Source organism: Egretta garzetta, unplaced genomic scaffold (assembly GCF_000687185.1).
Source record: "Egretta garzetta isolate BGI_Z169 unplaced genomic scaffold, ASM68718v1 scaffold41, whole genome shotgun sequence".
In the NCBI taxonomy this organism is placed as follows: Eukaryota; Metazoa; Chordata; class Aves; order Pelecaniformes; family Ardeidae; genus Egretta; species Egretta garzetta.
Genome location: NW_009258755.1, coordinates 4,015,628 through 4,030,600, shown reverse-complemented (window position 1 = coordinate 4,030,600; position 14,973 = coordinate 4,015,628). Strand labels below are relative to the sequence as shown.

Here is a 14,973-nt window from a genome sequence, read left to right as displayed (position 1 = left end):
CTACGCTAGGTGTGGAAATACTCATTTCTTTCTAATTCTGAGTTTTTAAGGAGGTAGAAACACGTGTTTTTCAAATTGAAAGCTTCTGCTTTGTAAGAATTTCTTCCATCTGGTTGGAAAACAAAAATTAAAAAATGCAGTCTGCTGAGTCTGAGAATGAGCAGCAGGAGTTAAAAATATTATTCCTTATGAATTTATTTATTCCCTGTTAAATTTTATTTTTTGGGCAAAGGAAACATGACCACATTATTTGGAAAAGTGTATTGAGACTCAATATGCTATGGTCTGGGAGACAAATCTCTCGTCAGTTAACAAAAGTCAAATGCAACTAATGAAATACAGCACTGATGTATATGGCCGACATTTCTGACATACGTATGACTTGACGAAGAGTTGCAAAGACACACATTTTAAATGGTGACTGCAATTATGGATTAAAACATGCAATCAAAAGTATTTAGTCAAGATTATAAAATATACCTTCATATATCTTCATATCTTTCTTCAGTCAATATCTCTCATGTGTTTACCTAGCCAATAAAATATCTCCAGAGTAAAGCACACAATGGGATCAGGACAAGCGGTAAATATAGTATGTATATCCCTCCTTGTAATTGTTTGGCTTTCAGCATTTAAAGCTTTTTGATTTTCAGCATCTGAATATCCTGAAAGTGAGTGCCGTGTTAAGCCTCCCAACATCTGAACGCCTTCATACCAATGAATGTCAAGACTGGCAAATTCAGCTTGGACAGTGATGTTTTTTCTCCCAGTCTGGATTTTGCTAAGATTGATCAGTTTTGCTGCTCTGCATTCTGGCTGTTGAGGTCATGGTGTCTTTTATAGGAAAACGAGCTGCTTATAAATTTTCAGCTCTGTGAACTTTGGGAGTGGATGGAAAATCCCCAGGCTTAGGGCTTAGCTGGCTAAGAAACCACTGGAGCAGCCTTTCTTTTGTGGTCACTTAGATATAAAAGCCTTTCAAAAAAGATGGAAATGCTTGACAGATTGTTTCTCTTGGGAGACCCTTCTGTGCATAGGGACCAACTCAGTCTATTTTTCACCATGTAATGCCTTTCAAAAAATACCCCTATTCCTCAAAACTGTAGGGAAGTGTAGCGTGACAGATACAACCTGGAACACACCATAATTTGTTACATGGAAAATAAAGTTAAAAGGGGATTGTCCGCTGCAGGCAGTCTGCTCATCGCGCATTGCTATTTTCTCCAGGACACCGCGTGTGCAGGATGAGCAGCACGCAGAAATGAACAAATCTGCTGCTCTGGGTCAGAGGCCTGGCAGATCCCTGAAGCACAGAGGCTCTCCTGGTGAATTTTCCTTTTTGACTGCATCTTTTGTATCACCAGACTCTCACATCCCTGCTCTGCAGTGAGAGCCCATGTACCCAGCGAGGAAACCCATGAGCTGAGGCCAGGCTCTGCTGTGGGACTCCTGGGGCAGGGATGCCTGAGAAATACAAACCCTGTGACCACATCACCTCCTGCTGTTGAACATGCCCTGGAGATACAGACAACTGCTTCTTTTTTGATATCAAATGGCCCATTGCTAGTGATCCAAGAGTTGGGGAGAAGGTTCTCCGCCTACTGCAAAATGAAGAGAAACCAGTCTGCCTTGTAGGGCGTAAATGGTCAGAGCCACAGAAACAACTGCGTATTGAACTACAAGTAGCTGCACCTCTCCACAAATGGCATGGGAGAGGTAAGTGCAGCTCAGCAGGTCGTGGTATCCGGCTGCTCCCTTCTGCTCTCTGCGGTGGCTGTGCCAGGGCTTTGTCCCCAGGCTGGCAGAGCAGGGCCAGTTCTGCACCCTCACACGCTGCTGCCATGCTCAAATGCTCCCAAATCACGAAACTGAGTTTAAAAAGAATCACAGTGTAACAAACAGAAGAAAATCAAATCCTGATCTTTTTTTTTCTGTTTCCTCAGCCTTCTGGGGTCTGGCTCACGTCCTCAAGCTTTTCTTCACATTTTTTTTCATTCTAAAATGAAATCTGACATCATCACCAGACTCCAAGACCCATGGCTTTAAAAAGAAAATTCCAGTACTGTGATAAAATTATAAGAATAACACTCCTGTTTCTTTTCTCCCTCAAAAGTCATTCACAAAGGTGGTGGACTGAAGCAGAGCATTTCTGCAACTTCCCTGCCTAATGGGGACAACCAAAGCCTGGCTATGTGCATATTAAGAAGACATCTATAGCTAAATAACAAGGCAAGTCAGAAAAAGACTGACATCACCTTTAACTAAATGGTGTAACAAACCCTAAAATGTAAATGAAAGTCTCTAAGTATGAATTGAAAAGTTCAGTGTTCAAAATGGGATAGAAGAGAGATGCTCTCAAAACTTCTGCCTTTAAAATTAGCATCACACATGCAATTAACAATTTTACTGTGGAACTAGAGCTACAGACTGCAAATTCAGTTTTTCTGATCAGGAAAATACATCAAAAATAGTTTACAAAAACTATTTCTACCAACTTGTAAACAGCTGCAGACCTTCCCTAACAGAGGCCAACTGGAAGTACAATAATTACTACCTAAACTTCGCATTCACACTCCCGTACTTGAAGGAGCACAACCCCAAACTGCAGAAATAGAGATCAAATACTAAATCTATCTCATGAACATACCCTAATTTCCCATATGAAAGCCTCAATCCACACCGCATCATCTGAAACGCAATGGTTGTATGTATGGCCAGCCACTGAAAACATCTTGCCACTAGACCACCTGATGACTGATCAACAAGCCTGCCCAATATGCTATTTTCCATCATCGATAATATCTTAAGGCATGAAATTGAGTGAGTTCCAAGTATGGATTAGCTGGGAAGTGCAACCTGATGTCAGTGCAGCTGCTATTTATCCACCCTAGAGGGCCTGACACTTGGAGCTTGCAAACCTCTCCATGAAAGGGCAAAGCTACAGCCTTCCTTTCAGTTGCACCCAAACAACTGTGGTGACTTCGTTGGGTGGGGGTTACTGAGATTCAGAGAACAATTTCATTCCCAAAATCCCCAAACCACCTGCAAGCAGTTTCTTACACATGTTCTGCCCTGAGAGCCTCAACCTGGGCACTTCCACTCATGTTTTCTGCGTGCCCTCTCATCAGGTTTTGCTTTTCACATTACTACCAACACAGCAATGTTATTTACTGACTGCATTTCCACCATTCATCACAGAAATGTAATAGGAATGGGCTGATATATTTCAAGCGCCGGGCTGCAAGCTAAGTGATGAATGAAGGAAGTCCATAGCTTTGTTTCTTCTGTCCTGTTCCAACAGGTCTGGTAGGCTCGTCTGGCAACTTTAGCAACTACAATTTCTGTGCAGAGAGGTGGAAGGTTAATTTTTGAAATAGAATGGTATTAATGAAAATACCAAATAGCTTAGAGGCTGTGACAGCTCATAAGATTAGTGAAGCTAACCACCTAGCAATAGTTAGCATCTACGCCTACAAGATATTGCATTGCCCAGTTGACTTCAGGGGACAAAAATCTTTGCAAGGTTTGCCATCCAGGCAAGGTTTCTGCACCTGGTGGTGTTACTTCACTACAAAGTTATGGCCCAATTTTCAACAGCAACAACCGAACACTATTGGTAATTGCCAGGCAAGAGGTTTGCAGGCTGGCACTCATACAGTACAACCTGATTTATCATGACTTAAGTGCAAAGAACATTTCACCATATCCAGGCTGCAGACCCTCTGTCACAGATCTGAAATCAGAGTTGTCACTGTTAGTCAACTACTGCCAAAGAGGAAATACCCTTCGATTTCACACAATAAGAAACCAAGAAGTCTACTGCATGTCTGACTGCACCACACACTGTAAACTTTCAAGGTGGAAATATTCAAGATACTGGAGTGGCCAGTGAGCCCACCAGCCAGCAGCAACCAAGGGCACATGGAAGTGAAAGTAAAAGCCAGGAGAGCTGGGACAGGGTGTCAGACAGACAAGTGCTGAAGAAGCATCAGTGGGTTTGCTGGTGAGGAAAATGGGTAGTTAAGATGATGAGCAGCCGGAGTGGGAAATACCAGCCAATCCCAGTTGGAAGATGAAGAGTAATTTTCTACAGTTATGTCAATTGAAAGTAAAGATGAGCATTTGTGCCGAAACCTGGGACAGAAATTCAGTCCTTCTGAGTGACAACTGGAACCCAACCCCTCAAGTTGATGGGTCTCTGGTCTTCAACAGTTTGCTTTTCCCACCTTGAAAGCTATCTCTCAAGAGGAGGAGAGTGCTATAACTTTTAGCCTGAGACTGACTCTGTAGAAGCCATCACTCTTGGGGATTTAGTTATTCAGTAGTAAAAATACTGATTTACTGATACAGTGTTGGAATTTCAAACTAAATTGACCGCAATCAACTTTTTAATTTTCTTTTAAACACATACACTTCTAATACTTTGCAATGGAGCTTGATACACTGTATTCAGAAATGGTTACCTGTAGACAAGTCACAATATGGCTTAAGTAGATAACAAAAAAGAAACTCCACTTGTTACTCACAGCAGATGTACTCCTTCAACTTCTGTGAAAACTGCAATACAATCTGTGTACAGTTTCACCTAGCTCGAAGTCTCACCTCCTTCCACAGACCAACATATGCTAAATACGTAAGAATCTTTTCCAGCATGACTGTTAGTGATTGCTGTGTTTAATACTAGCAGACAATGGAACTTAGACCAGATAGGAAATAAACATAAATGTTAATTATCTTGCTGGAGATGAGAGCAGATGACATCTGGAGCTGGCATTATTGTAAACAGGAAAAAGGTATGAGAGCTACTCAGCTTAGCAGTTTATAAATACCAGATATACACGTCAGGAGGTTGGCAGGTTAAGAAAGGACAAGTGCAGCTCTGTAATAAGCGAGTGAGAGAGATGGAAAAAGAATGTATGTGAAATTATTTCTGGGAAAACCATTTTTGTCTGAGATAATTTTAATAACGCTTTTTATTGGGCAGATACTCAGTGTGGTAGGAGAAATCTGCCTTGGTTTATACACTGCCAGAGTTTACCTGATTCTCTTTGCTAAAGCAATAAAAAACACAAAGACTGGGACCACCATGGCAATTGCAGCAGAATGCAGAGCATCAGGCCCCACAGATATCCCCAGAGCACCACAACAAAGTCTTGAGCTGCATCCTGCAAGCGTTTATGCACAAACTGAACTTCATGTACTGTGATTAATTTCCCTGACACCATGTGGGTTTCATTGCAGCATACAAAACCAAACACAGACTTACGTATTTTTAGGATCAGGACCCACTTAGCACTAGTCAGCTGTGATTTAATGTGTCTATACTTAATGTGCAGCTTACTAAATGTGAGAGAATTCTGTGTTTTGGTACAGTTTGGGTTTTTCCCCAGAACGGCATGTATGTTGTTTCAACATTAATGCTGAAAGTTAAATACTCTATAGGCATTGATGTTTATTTAAACAATTATAATGTTGTCTAATGCAGCTGGGAACAGAGGTACAGTAGCCTCATATTTAAAAGCGTGGCCTTTTATATAACATTAGAGAGCTCTAGGGGGCATGTTGCCCATTTCTGATTCCCTAGTGGCTTCTGCGGATTGTGCTTAGTGCAACAATCTAGATGTAGATGAGCATTAATATTCACAAGATATGTAGGTAGTCCAGCGTCAGTCTTTGCAACCTTAGAAGTAATGCATACACAAATGCATGCATGTGCTTGTGCACAGGTCAAGAAAGATTCCTATTACAGCATTCAAGCTTTGCGAAGTTGGGGGCAAAGGTTTCTGGCCTTGGCAGTAAGCCCCTCGACTACAGTTTGTGCTATGAAGTGGTATCATTCAGGGTAGGATACGGATAGGATGTAGCGTCCCTTAACTGTAAGCCCAACGCACACCAGCCATACTGGGAATCTCCAGAGTGACTTCCCAGAGAAACAGTTCAGACTTCCAGTAACACTTCAGAAATGTATGTACATTCACAAAAAAAAAAAACCAACAGGAAAAAAGAGGCAAGAACAACCTTCTCTGAAACACTTAAAGACCTTAACGTACTGATGAAAAATAGTAAGCAGTGCAGTAACTATTAATCACAAAATCCTTCAGGTATTTTTTCAGGTATCTGCTGCAATGCTAATCACTGGTTCAAAAATCAACATTTCATATGTCCAATTCTAAAACTGTTACTAGATATGAAGAGTAGCACCTGAAGTTAGGGATACTCATTTTTAACTATTCATAGTTAATTATGTTTAACTCTTTGTATTTTTTCACATTTCACCTGCTTCTAACTGAACATGAAAGAATTTGTATGTGACATTTATTGCCCATCATGCAACCTTCTGCTCTACTTTTAAATATTCAACATCTTTTCCAGCTATAGAGGTTGAATTACCAAATGAAACTTAAAATATTGAAATTTTAACCCTTATAATTTTTATGGCTTTACAAATACTCAGATTTCAAAGTTAGGTTATGTTCATTGCCAATACGATCAATTTAAAAGCAGTGTGTATGTAACAATACTGACTTCTGCTTCTGACCCAAGATTTGTTTTCTCCCAAGAACACATCCAGTGCACAGGACCGGCCAAAGACCACTGAAATCAATGGAAAGACTACCGGTGACTTTGATGGAATATGGATCGGGTTTTGAGCATAACACTGCTGACTCATTGGCTCATCACAAGGGCTGAATTTGGCTTTGACAGACGTAAAGCAGTTCATTCCATGTACCTTGAACAAATTGCATACATTTTAACCCCACCCTTCTACTCCCAGGAATTTAGAGCATTTTGTTCTGCTAGCTCTGTTAAGGAGCCCCAGCATTTGCACAGGCAAAATGAATGACTGAAACACATACAGTTGGTTGTACTTACAGGTGTCTGGCTTGAGCTGACTGTTGGTAATTCCAAAATACTGGGGATTTTCGATGACAGGAATCTTTGTCATCCCAATGATGACTGCATCAGGACCCCCCTCAGAAGAAGATGGAGTGTTACTGCCATTTGAGATGTGGTGGAGGGGACTGGCTGAATCATCATCATTGCTGATAACTGAAGAAGGACCTAGAGTTAGAAACAAAGATTTTCCTGTAACTCAGCACATGGTTCCCTTCCCTCAAATGATTTCTCTTTTATTTTTTTTTGGACCAGTCTGTCCTCCATCCCCACAGCCAACAGCTCTCTTTGTGTGCCTTGTTGACCTTACCTCAGGAAAGTTATATGTCTTCCTGCAGGTGGAGAACAGTGGGTTTTTTTCCATTAGGAGTTGGGATGTGAAGCAAATTTTTGTACTGGTAGATAACCTAGACTAAATACATCAGGGTCTAGTATGTAACTGGGAAAAAGCTCCAGATTTGTTGAACTCCTATCATTCTCAGAAATAAGCTATGAAATACACACCTTATGCCCCACTTGGATCACACAGCAGTAATTGCCACAAATTCAGGGAATGCCTGCCCTCCCTTTGAGGTGGCATTATAACAAGACAAAAGACACAGAGGGCATGGGCTTATCCTGATGGGGAAAGCTGGTAATTTCTGAAATACAACACGGTTGAGAGCCAAAGTCCAGGGGAGAATTCGAACAATCACAGAAGGTGTGGAGCATACATTGAGAAGAGTAGTGGGAAAGACACCTCCCACCAACCTACAAAATCTGGGGTCACTGCAGAGGGGTTCATCCAGCCCAGGAGAACATCCTACTGGCTCCCCCATCCATACGTGAGTATAGTCACCTTCCAAGAAAGACCTTTATTTTCATCAGTGATTTAGTGACAGGGGTTTTTTTTTGTTTTCACTCTGTGATTTATATTTTTAACAGAAGCACCACGGAGATAGAACCTTGTAAATTGGTAAAAAAACCCTCCTGTTTAGCACAGTGTCCCACTTCTGTGAGCTGCAGGGGCCTTTGATCTAACAGCAGTATCAGTGCAGGTAACATTTGAACTCTTGCCATCTAACCCTGCCATTTAAATTCCACATTACATCTTCCAGTTTACATTCAGTATTCAAAGAAATCCAGAATCACCGTTTAGCAGCGACAGCATTTTGCTTGATCTCCCCATTGAAGACCCAGCAGAGATCACACATGTCACATTTCACTTCATTCTCCATCCATGTTAACCAGGGGTAGCACTCACACCTTCTAACTGTAACAATCAAAAGCCGATGCTAGAAACAGATGGAAAAATTTGCCCTCTGGAACTGCCTATCCTTGAATGGCATTCTCAGATGACACCTGCATTTAGCCCGCGGGCAGCAGTGGCAAGTCGGGCTAATGTCCCCCCAAAGAAGGGGGCAGCAGAGAGGGCCCTGAGGACAATGAAAAGCTGTGTTTACTCCAAGTCACCAGTCATCCCATTGCAAAATGTGGGAGCCCCAGACTGCATTTTGGGATGGACAGAAGGATCAGTGCAGAGGCAAGACAGAGCTGAGTAACCCACCACATAAATGGCATCTGTGTCTGCAGGAGAGACAGTGGATGCAGAGAGAGAGAGGGAGAATGGGGACCAGCAGCAGGTCCTGTAGACACATCACTGGGGATGTGAGAGAAGATGGGAAGAATCCAGCATAGTACACACACAATTAAGGAACCAGATGAGAACTAGGACAGTCCCAGACACAGCAGCAAAGAAAGGAGAACTTTAAAGAAAAGAAACTCTTACTCTTTTGTGGCTCACTGTATCATTAACAAAACCACTTTATCATTACATGGCATGGCTCACAGGAATAGAACTTAAATCATTTGGCATGTGGCTATTCATGTGGCTTACCTTTAGAGACTCAAGAGTACTCCCACCCCTGTCCTGCTTTCCTTTCTCCCCAGTTCATTTAATGGTGCATAAGGGAAATGTTCTTATAATTTGAAAAAGTACTTCCCCCCCAAGCCTGAAACATTAGAGGTAATTTTTCAAATACCTTGCACTTCTCTGGAAAGCCACTGTTGACAAATGTAAGTGAAACCTAGATCTCTGCAATTTATCAAGTGAAATACTAATACCAAGGCTGGTTTTGTCATTACTGATCATCCAGATCATCAAAAGATTGATTCTACTAGGAAAGCTGCCAGGATTAAGAGGTTTTGGTGAAGATTTCTCTAATGAATTGCAGAGCCTAACAAACTGTGGGAAAGGGTCCCTCAGATGGCATGCAAGATACCTACATGAAGTCACAACACATTTTTCAGGTGCATAAGAGCTGTGTGCACTGGCATTAGAGTGCAAACCCATTTAAAACCACATTCAATATTTTCTAGATATCATCCTTATGTCCCTAAACTTTCTGAATGTCAACTTAGTGGCTCCAAAAAGCAAGCAGACAAACACACATTTTCTTGGGAAAATAAAAGTCCTTTTATACTAATATAGCTTTAGGATGAGGGTCAAATCCCTTCTCTTACAGCAAATGGGCAAATTCTCTTGGCTCTGTAATTTAATAGAGGCATGTCTGTAAGTCCTTTTTAGCCCTGCTGCCCTCTGCTGCACAGGAGGAGGCTCTTTTGTCACTTGTTTGCTTCCACCACACACGTGGTGATGGCAAGGAAAAGTGAACATTACATGTTTCTAGACACTAAAGTGGGATAATAAATAGAAACTCATTCTGTTCATCAAATCATTTCAGCACTACTCTGAGACCCAATTTTATATGCTGAACTGTTTTTTCAATCAGTATAAATCTCAAAGTGCTGCAGGTGAAAAGTAGAGAATTATTCTATAAATCTATTTACTCAATTAGGCTAACTGGTAAAAACTAGTCTTCCATGTGGTATGAAGCAGCGTCCAAGTAAACTCAGCTCTCTGACATAGGTGAGGAAAATCTGGAAAATGAGGTGATTCCCAAAGCAATTCCTGGCAGTATGAAATAGTTGTAAGAAAAATTAAACTCTGGGAACTTTGTGCTGCATCACTTAGTGATCCCTCTCACTTATTATCAAGTAATCATCTCATGCAAAGGTCTTTGGAAGCAGTTGTTTGGGTTCAAAAATCCTATTTCCTGTATATTTCTTCTCTAATTAAGACAATGAGAACTCAACAGATGGAAATTTTTGTGTATCAGAGGCAGTTGAGCTCACATCCTTTCAAACTTCCCCTTTGCTGGGACCTTTTCGTCAACGTGAGCAAACTGGTACATAAACTGTTTCCACACTTGCTTATTTGCCAGACTATCCACTTACCATAAAGTTACATCTCATTTTCTGAATGCACTAAGCCACATCACAATTACAGGGCAGCATTGCACCTGGCTATGACTGATATGCTAGTAATGCAAAACCACTTTCTGGGATGCAAGATGAGGACATAACCTGTGCTGACAAGAAGCTTGAGCTGCCCTTTCCTGAATATTCACTGAGCTAAAATTGAAGGGTAATTTCTTAAAGCGCCTTAAGTGTGGTTTCTCCCAGATGAAATGGGGTACTGAATTACCTGTAAAAGGCAGAATGGGTATGATAATTACCCTCAGTCACCTATTACCAATTCTGGTTTTTATAAAATCTGTTGCTGGTTTCACATCTGAAATCTGAAAATTTTAGACAATATGTCACCAGTGGGAGTGAATATCATGGGTTGCCAATAGCTGACTCACAGCCAGGTTGAGTTTTTATGAAAACTCCAGAGGCCTTCTCCATCTTCAGATGTGCTGCCCAACATCTTAACTTGATTTCATTGGTAGACCATATTTCTTATCTTAAGAAGATAGAAGGTAGAGCCAGATGAGAAATGGTAGCCTGTCTTGGAGAAGAAACACGAGAGCTATACATTGCAGGGCTGAATTTCTCCTCTCTCTGATGTTGAGCTGAAGCCCTGACCATTCTGCATCACCTAGGCCCAAGAAAAATCCCTTCTGTGTACAAAAATCAGCATCTCTCTCAAAAAGTAGTGACATGTAAGAAAACCAATTATATTTGAAACTGACAAGCTATAATAAACACCTCCCACACGTAGGTTGTGAATGATCTTTGGCACATGGTATGAGGACAGGCAGAAACAGCAAACTTCTCTTACTGCACATCCCACAGAAACTGGAGACAACCAAATACGGCTGAGGTGGGGTCATGGTTTACCTTCAGTAGTGCCAGCAACCCTCCCTGCACTGTCTTTGACCTTGGTGGTGCCAGCAAATGTGAGTTTCCTTAGGTTTAGAAATAAAATTTTATAAAACTACTTTCAAGGCGTGCTGCTATTTCTGTCCAGGAGAAGGAGTTTCATGATTATGAAATATAGCCTTTCCTATCACCATCAGGGTTAATGCAGTTTTAACACGCACACTACCAAGACTTATCACACTGCTGCTTTTTGGGTATACGTTTTGCTTTGCATTATCTCAGACTTCTGCTAATACTTAGGTAGTTGGCTGTGGCAACACATCTGACTACTTGCTGTCACTGGAATAATCCACATGACCTTCTTGTGTACCAACATACAGAAAGAGTCCCAAAGTGAGTAACAGCATGACTCAACTAAGCAGGCTCAGGCAAAAAAATAAAAAGGAGAGGCTCTCAAATACAGAATCAGAAAGAACATACGGGTTTTGTTTGCACCTGGCATGGCCTTGCAAGCACATAGACTTTAGTTTAGATGGTCACAAACAAGCACTGTGTCCATCTACTTCTCCCTCCACCTACTGTGCCAAAGATACAAGCAATCTACTCTGCATTTTTTCTCTCCAAGCTCTAACAAGATCTCTTGGAGGCTACAATATCCTGCATACTCCTTGCAACACACTTCTGTGTGTCACATGTCACTACAGTTATCCCTGAAGTCACTACTAACAGCTCAGGCACACTGGGAAACAATAGGAGTAATAATTATCAAAACACCAACTGATTTTAGCTCTGTGGTTGCAGCTGTGTAGTTACAAGGATGCACCTGCTTAGTCAAGTGTTATGAGACAGCTCACCTAAAGAGAATTGTTTATAGAGATGACTTTGTGTAGTGATGCCTTAATAACCATGGGTCCTTCTGTGAAAAATGACATTGACTGCTAGGAAGATTTCTCAGCTGACCTTGTGCTAGCATTGGCTCTTCTTACTTCCTCTAGGAACCGGGACCAGTCTGTGCTGGGACAGGGTAATAGCACACCATCAAGTCAAAAGCAGGACAGTGAGTGTATGTCACATCAGTCAGCATCACTTCTGCTGAATTTCAAGGCCATACTGAACCTTCTCTCCTTTTTCCTTTTGGGAGGGGTGTATTTTTTCACTAGTTAAATACCTTGTTCTGAAAAAGCAATTATACAAGATTCCTTTTCCCAGGAGACTCCCATATTTGCTGTAGATTCTAAGTTCTTTTCTGCATGATTAAAAGGTAAGTTTTATGCTTCAGCAAGAACAGATGATACCCAATTTTTCTTGTTATCAAGCTAGGATACAACTTTCTTACCAGAACAGACGTCTTTTTAGCTTAACTCCTGAATCGCTTATCTTATCTTTCACTCCCTCTGGAAGACAACTCATCAATCATGGCTTGGCACACTTTTCCTGACTAAGGTGCTGTAAGCTTTACTTTCAATATTCCTTTACATTCCCAAGTTCAACAACTGTATGCAACTGTGATATCGAATCATGTTTATGCAATTCTATTAGACTGGATAAGAGAGCCCAGCATAATAGAAAGTAATGCAATTATGGAAACATTATTTTATATTATTGGTCTCTTAAAATGCTGCATGCTGAATACAGAGAATTGAATTAAAAGGCATAAATAGAACACAAGGAAAAACATTCAAAGCTGGCTGAATAATCTTCCCAAGGAGAAACCAGTTTAGTCTCACTTTGCTTGATGGAGCTGTTCGAAGTCAGATTCTTCTGCAAATCTAGAGTGGGATTATTAAAATGATGGTCTTTGCAGCTGCTGATGCTTTTAATGAGGGAAGGCTCAAAGCAAGGTGGTCTTATTCTTTCTCAGCAGTTCAGCTGTGCAGAGGAATAGCATTTCTTGTCTCTCCCCATCTTCCAGCTGACCCTTCTTGTCTCATATCCCCATCCCTGCCAGCTCCCCAGAAATTCAGCCTTTAGTCTTAGCCTCTGTGAAGTCACCTCAATAGCCACTGTCACAGTCAGTTGTGAAACAAGTATTATGGGGTTAATCCTCCTTTGTTTGTGGTGGACGAAACACCACCAGATCAAGAGTAAGATCACCCCAAGCAATATTATACTATTCTGCTGAAGCACACTGGTCTTCACAGTTCAAATAGTGCATTTCCTTCTATTCCAGTGCAGCACACTGAGCCAAAAACTACATTGTAGACATTAAGGCTGTGACTCAGAAAACTGAGACTTGCCAGGCTTGAGTGTTTAGAGGATAAATAATTTCACATCTTCTGACAGGTATCATTAATCTGTTTAACTGATTTGCACCCACCAGTGCTTGTTTAAGCTTGTACTCTGATGCTTCTTGATATATGAGATGAGAAAAACTTCTTGACACTGGCCAAGAAGTTCGGTTCTCATCCAAGAGCATGCTCCTAGGAAGTCAGGGGAACCAGAATGGAGAGCTGGAGAACTTCCCCACACCCAGCAGACAAATGCATCCATTCCCTGTCAGCATGCACTTCTAACAACCTCTGAACTACAGAAGGAAGGGGGCGCCTTGGAGGTCTCTTGCAGGAATAAGTGGCTGAAAATAAATCTTTAAACCCAGAAGCAACCCTTAGAGGAGTCTCTTTACTTATAACCATTGCAAAACAAAGGGGAGATATTTGTTTGAAAATGATGATGAAGCCACACCAGTTTGATGTAGCATTTCATTGATCAAGAATCCAAGGTGGCTTGCTTTTGTTTTCATGTGAAAAATCTATGCTTTTTCTTCCTTCATTTGTTGCAGCTTCACAAGAAGACTAATTTGCGTTGCTATCACTGTGTCACTTTCATACAGAGCCAATAAGTTATAGTGCCGGGTCATTTTCTTTCTGCTGTAGAATAACTTAAGCAATGCCTATCTTTGAGTCTTATGAAATAATAGGGAAGTTATACAGCTTTACAGTACCAAATTTTCAGTGTTGCTAAGTGTCAAAAGGTCAGTCACACTGACTTAAATGCCTTTCCCCTAAAATGCATGTCCCCCTTGCTGGAAAACTTATTTCATATGCCAAACTCCTCTGGAGAGCAACAAACACGCAATCTGGGTAATTTCCACTGAAATGACTGTGCACAGATTTTAGCCACTCAAGTATTTCATCAGGCCTTTTTGTTGTGGCTTTGAATCTAAGAGCCACAGCTGCATATTTGTTTGCTTCGGTTTTATTCTGGAGTGTGATTGTGAAAGAATCCCAGTCAGTTCCTTTCAGCTGCCTTCTCACAATCTTGTCTATACTCCCCTGTATGTACACATCCCTTTACACACAAGCCTAGAGCATTCCAGAGGTCAAAGTTTCTGCAAGAGAGGTTTCCAAATAGGGAGGACCCCTTAGGATAACCTAGGGGACCCCTTCACAACGCAAGTCACTCCCTAAAAGCCATGCAACCTACAGGACGCAGGGACAAAGACACAGGCATCTAGGTCTGGGACAGACAGACTGGCAAGGCAGTCCACCCAAGAAACCTCCTTTGCAGCACTTCAAAACCCTTTAGGAAAAAGTACGAGGTTTCTAAGACATACTCATTTTGCTAGTACTGGCTGTGCTGTACAAAAGGTGCGTGACCCTCCTCTGCCCTGGCCCCACTCAAGGGCCAGCTCCCCCCAGGGATAACACCAGCAAAGCCTCAGCCTGTGGCACAAAGGTTGCCGATTTCTTTCTCCTTTCAGCCAGAATGTGGGGCATTTGTCTAACAGATCTCACAGCCACAAACTGGTATGCATCTTCAAACTTTTAAGCACCATAACCAATAAATCCTCACAGTTTGTCCTCGGAGAGGTACACACTACTATTATTCCCAATTTGGAGGCAACAGGAGGAGCTCTGTGCAGCTCACTCATTTGCCCAGTGCTGCAGATGGGATCTTTGTCAAAGCCATGACCAGGACCTGGGAAGAACTGCC

The 14,973-nt window shown here is 41.6% G+C and overlaps 1 protein-coding gene across 2 annotated transcripts in view; it reads right to left on the bottom strand.

Annotated features, from left to right (window-relative positions):
• NTRK2 (neurotrophic receptor tyrosine kinase 2) overlaps nt 1-14,973 on the bottom strand; it is a 179,757-nt gene that overhangs the window by 82,842 nt on the left and 81,942 nt on the right. For both annotated transcript variants that reach the window (XM_035888906.1, XM_035888907.1), the window contains one exon: nt 6,874-7,062. In XM_035888906.1, coding sequence (XP_035744799.1) covers nt 6,874-7,062 — 189 coding nt within the window. The remainder of the gene's footprint in view (nt 1-6,873; nt 7,063-14,973) is intronic.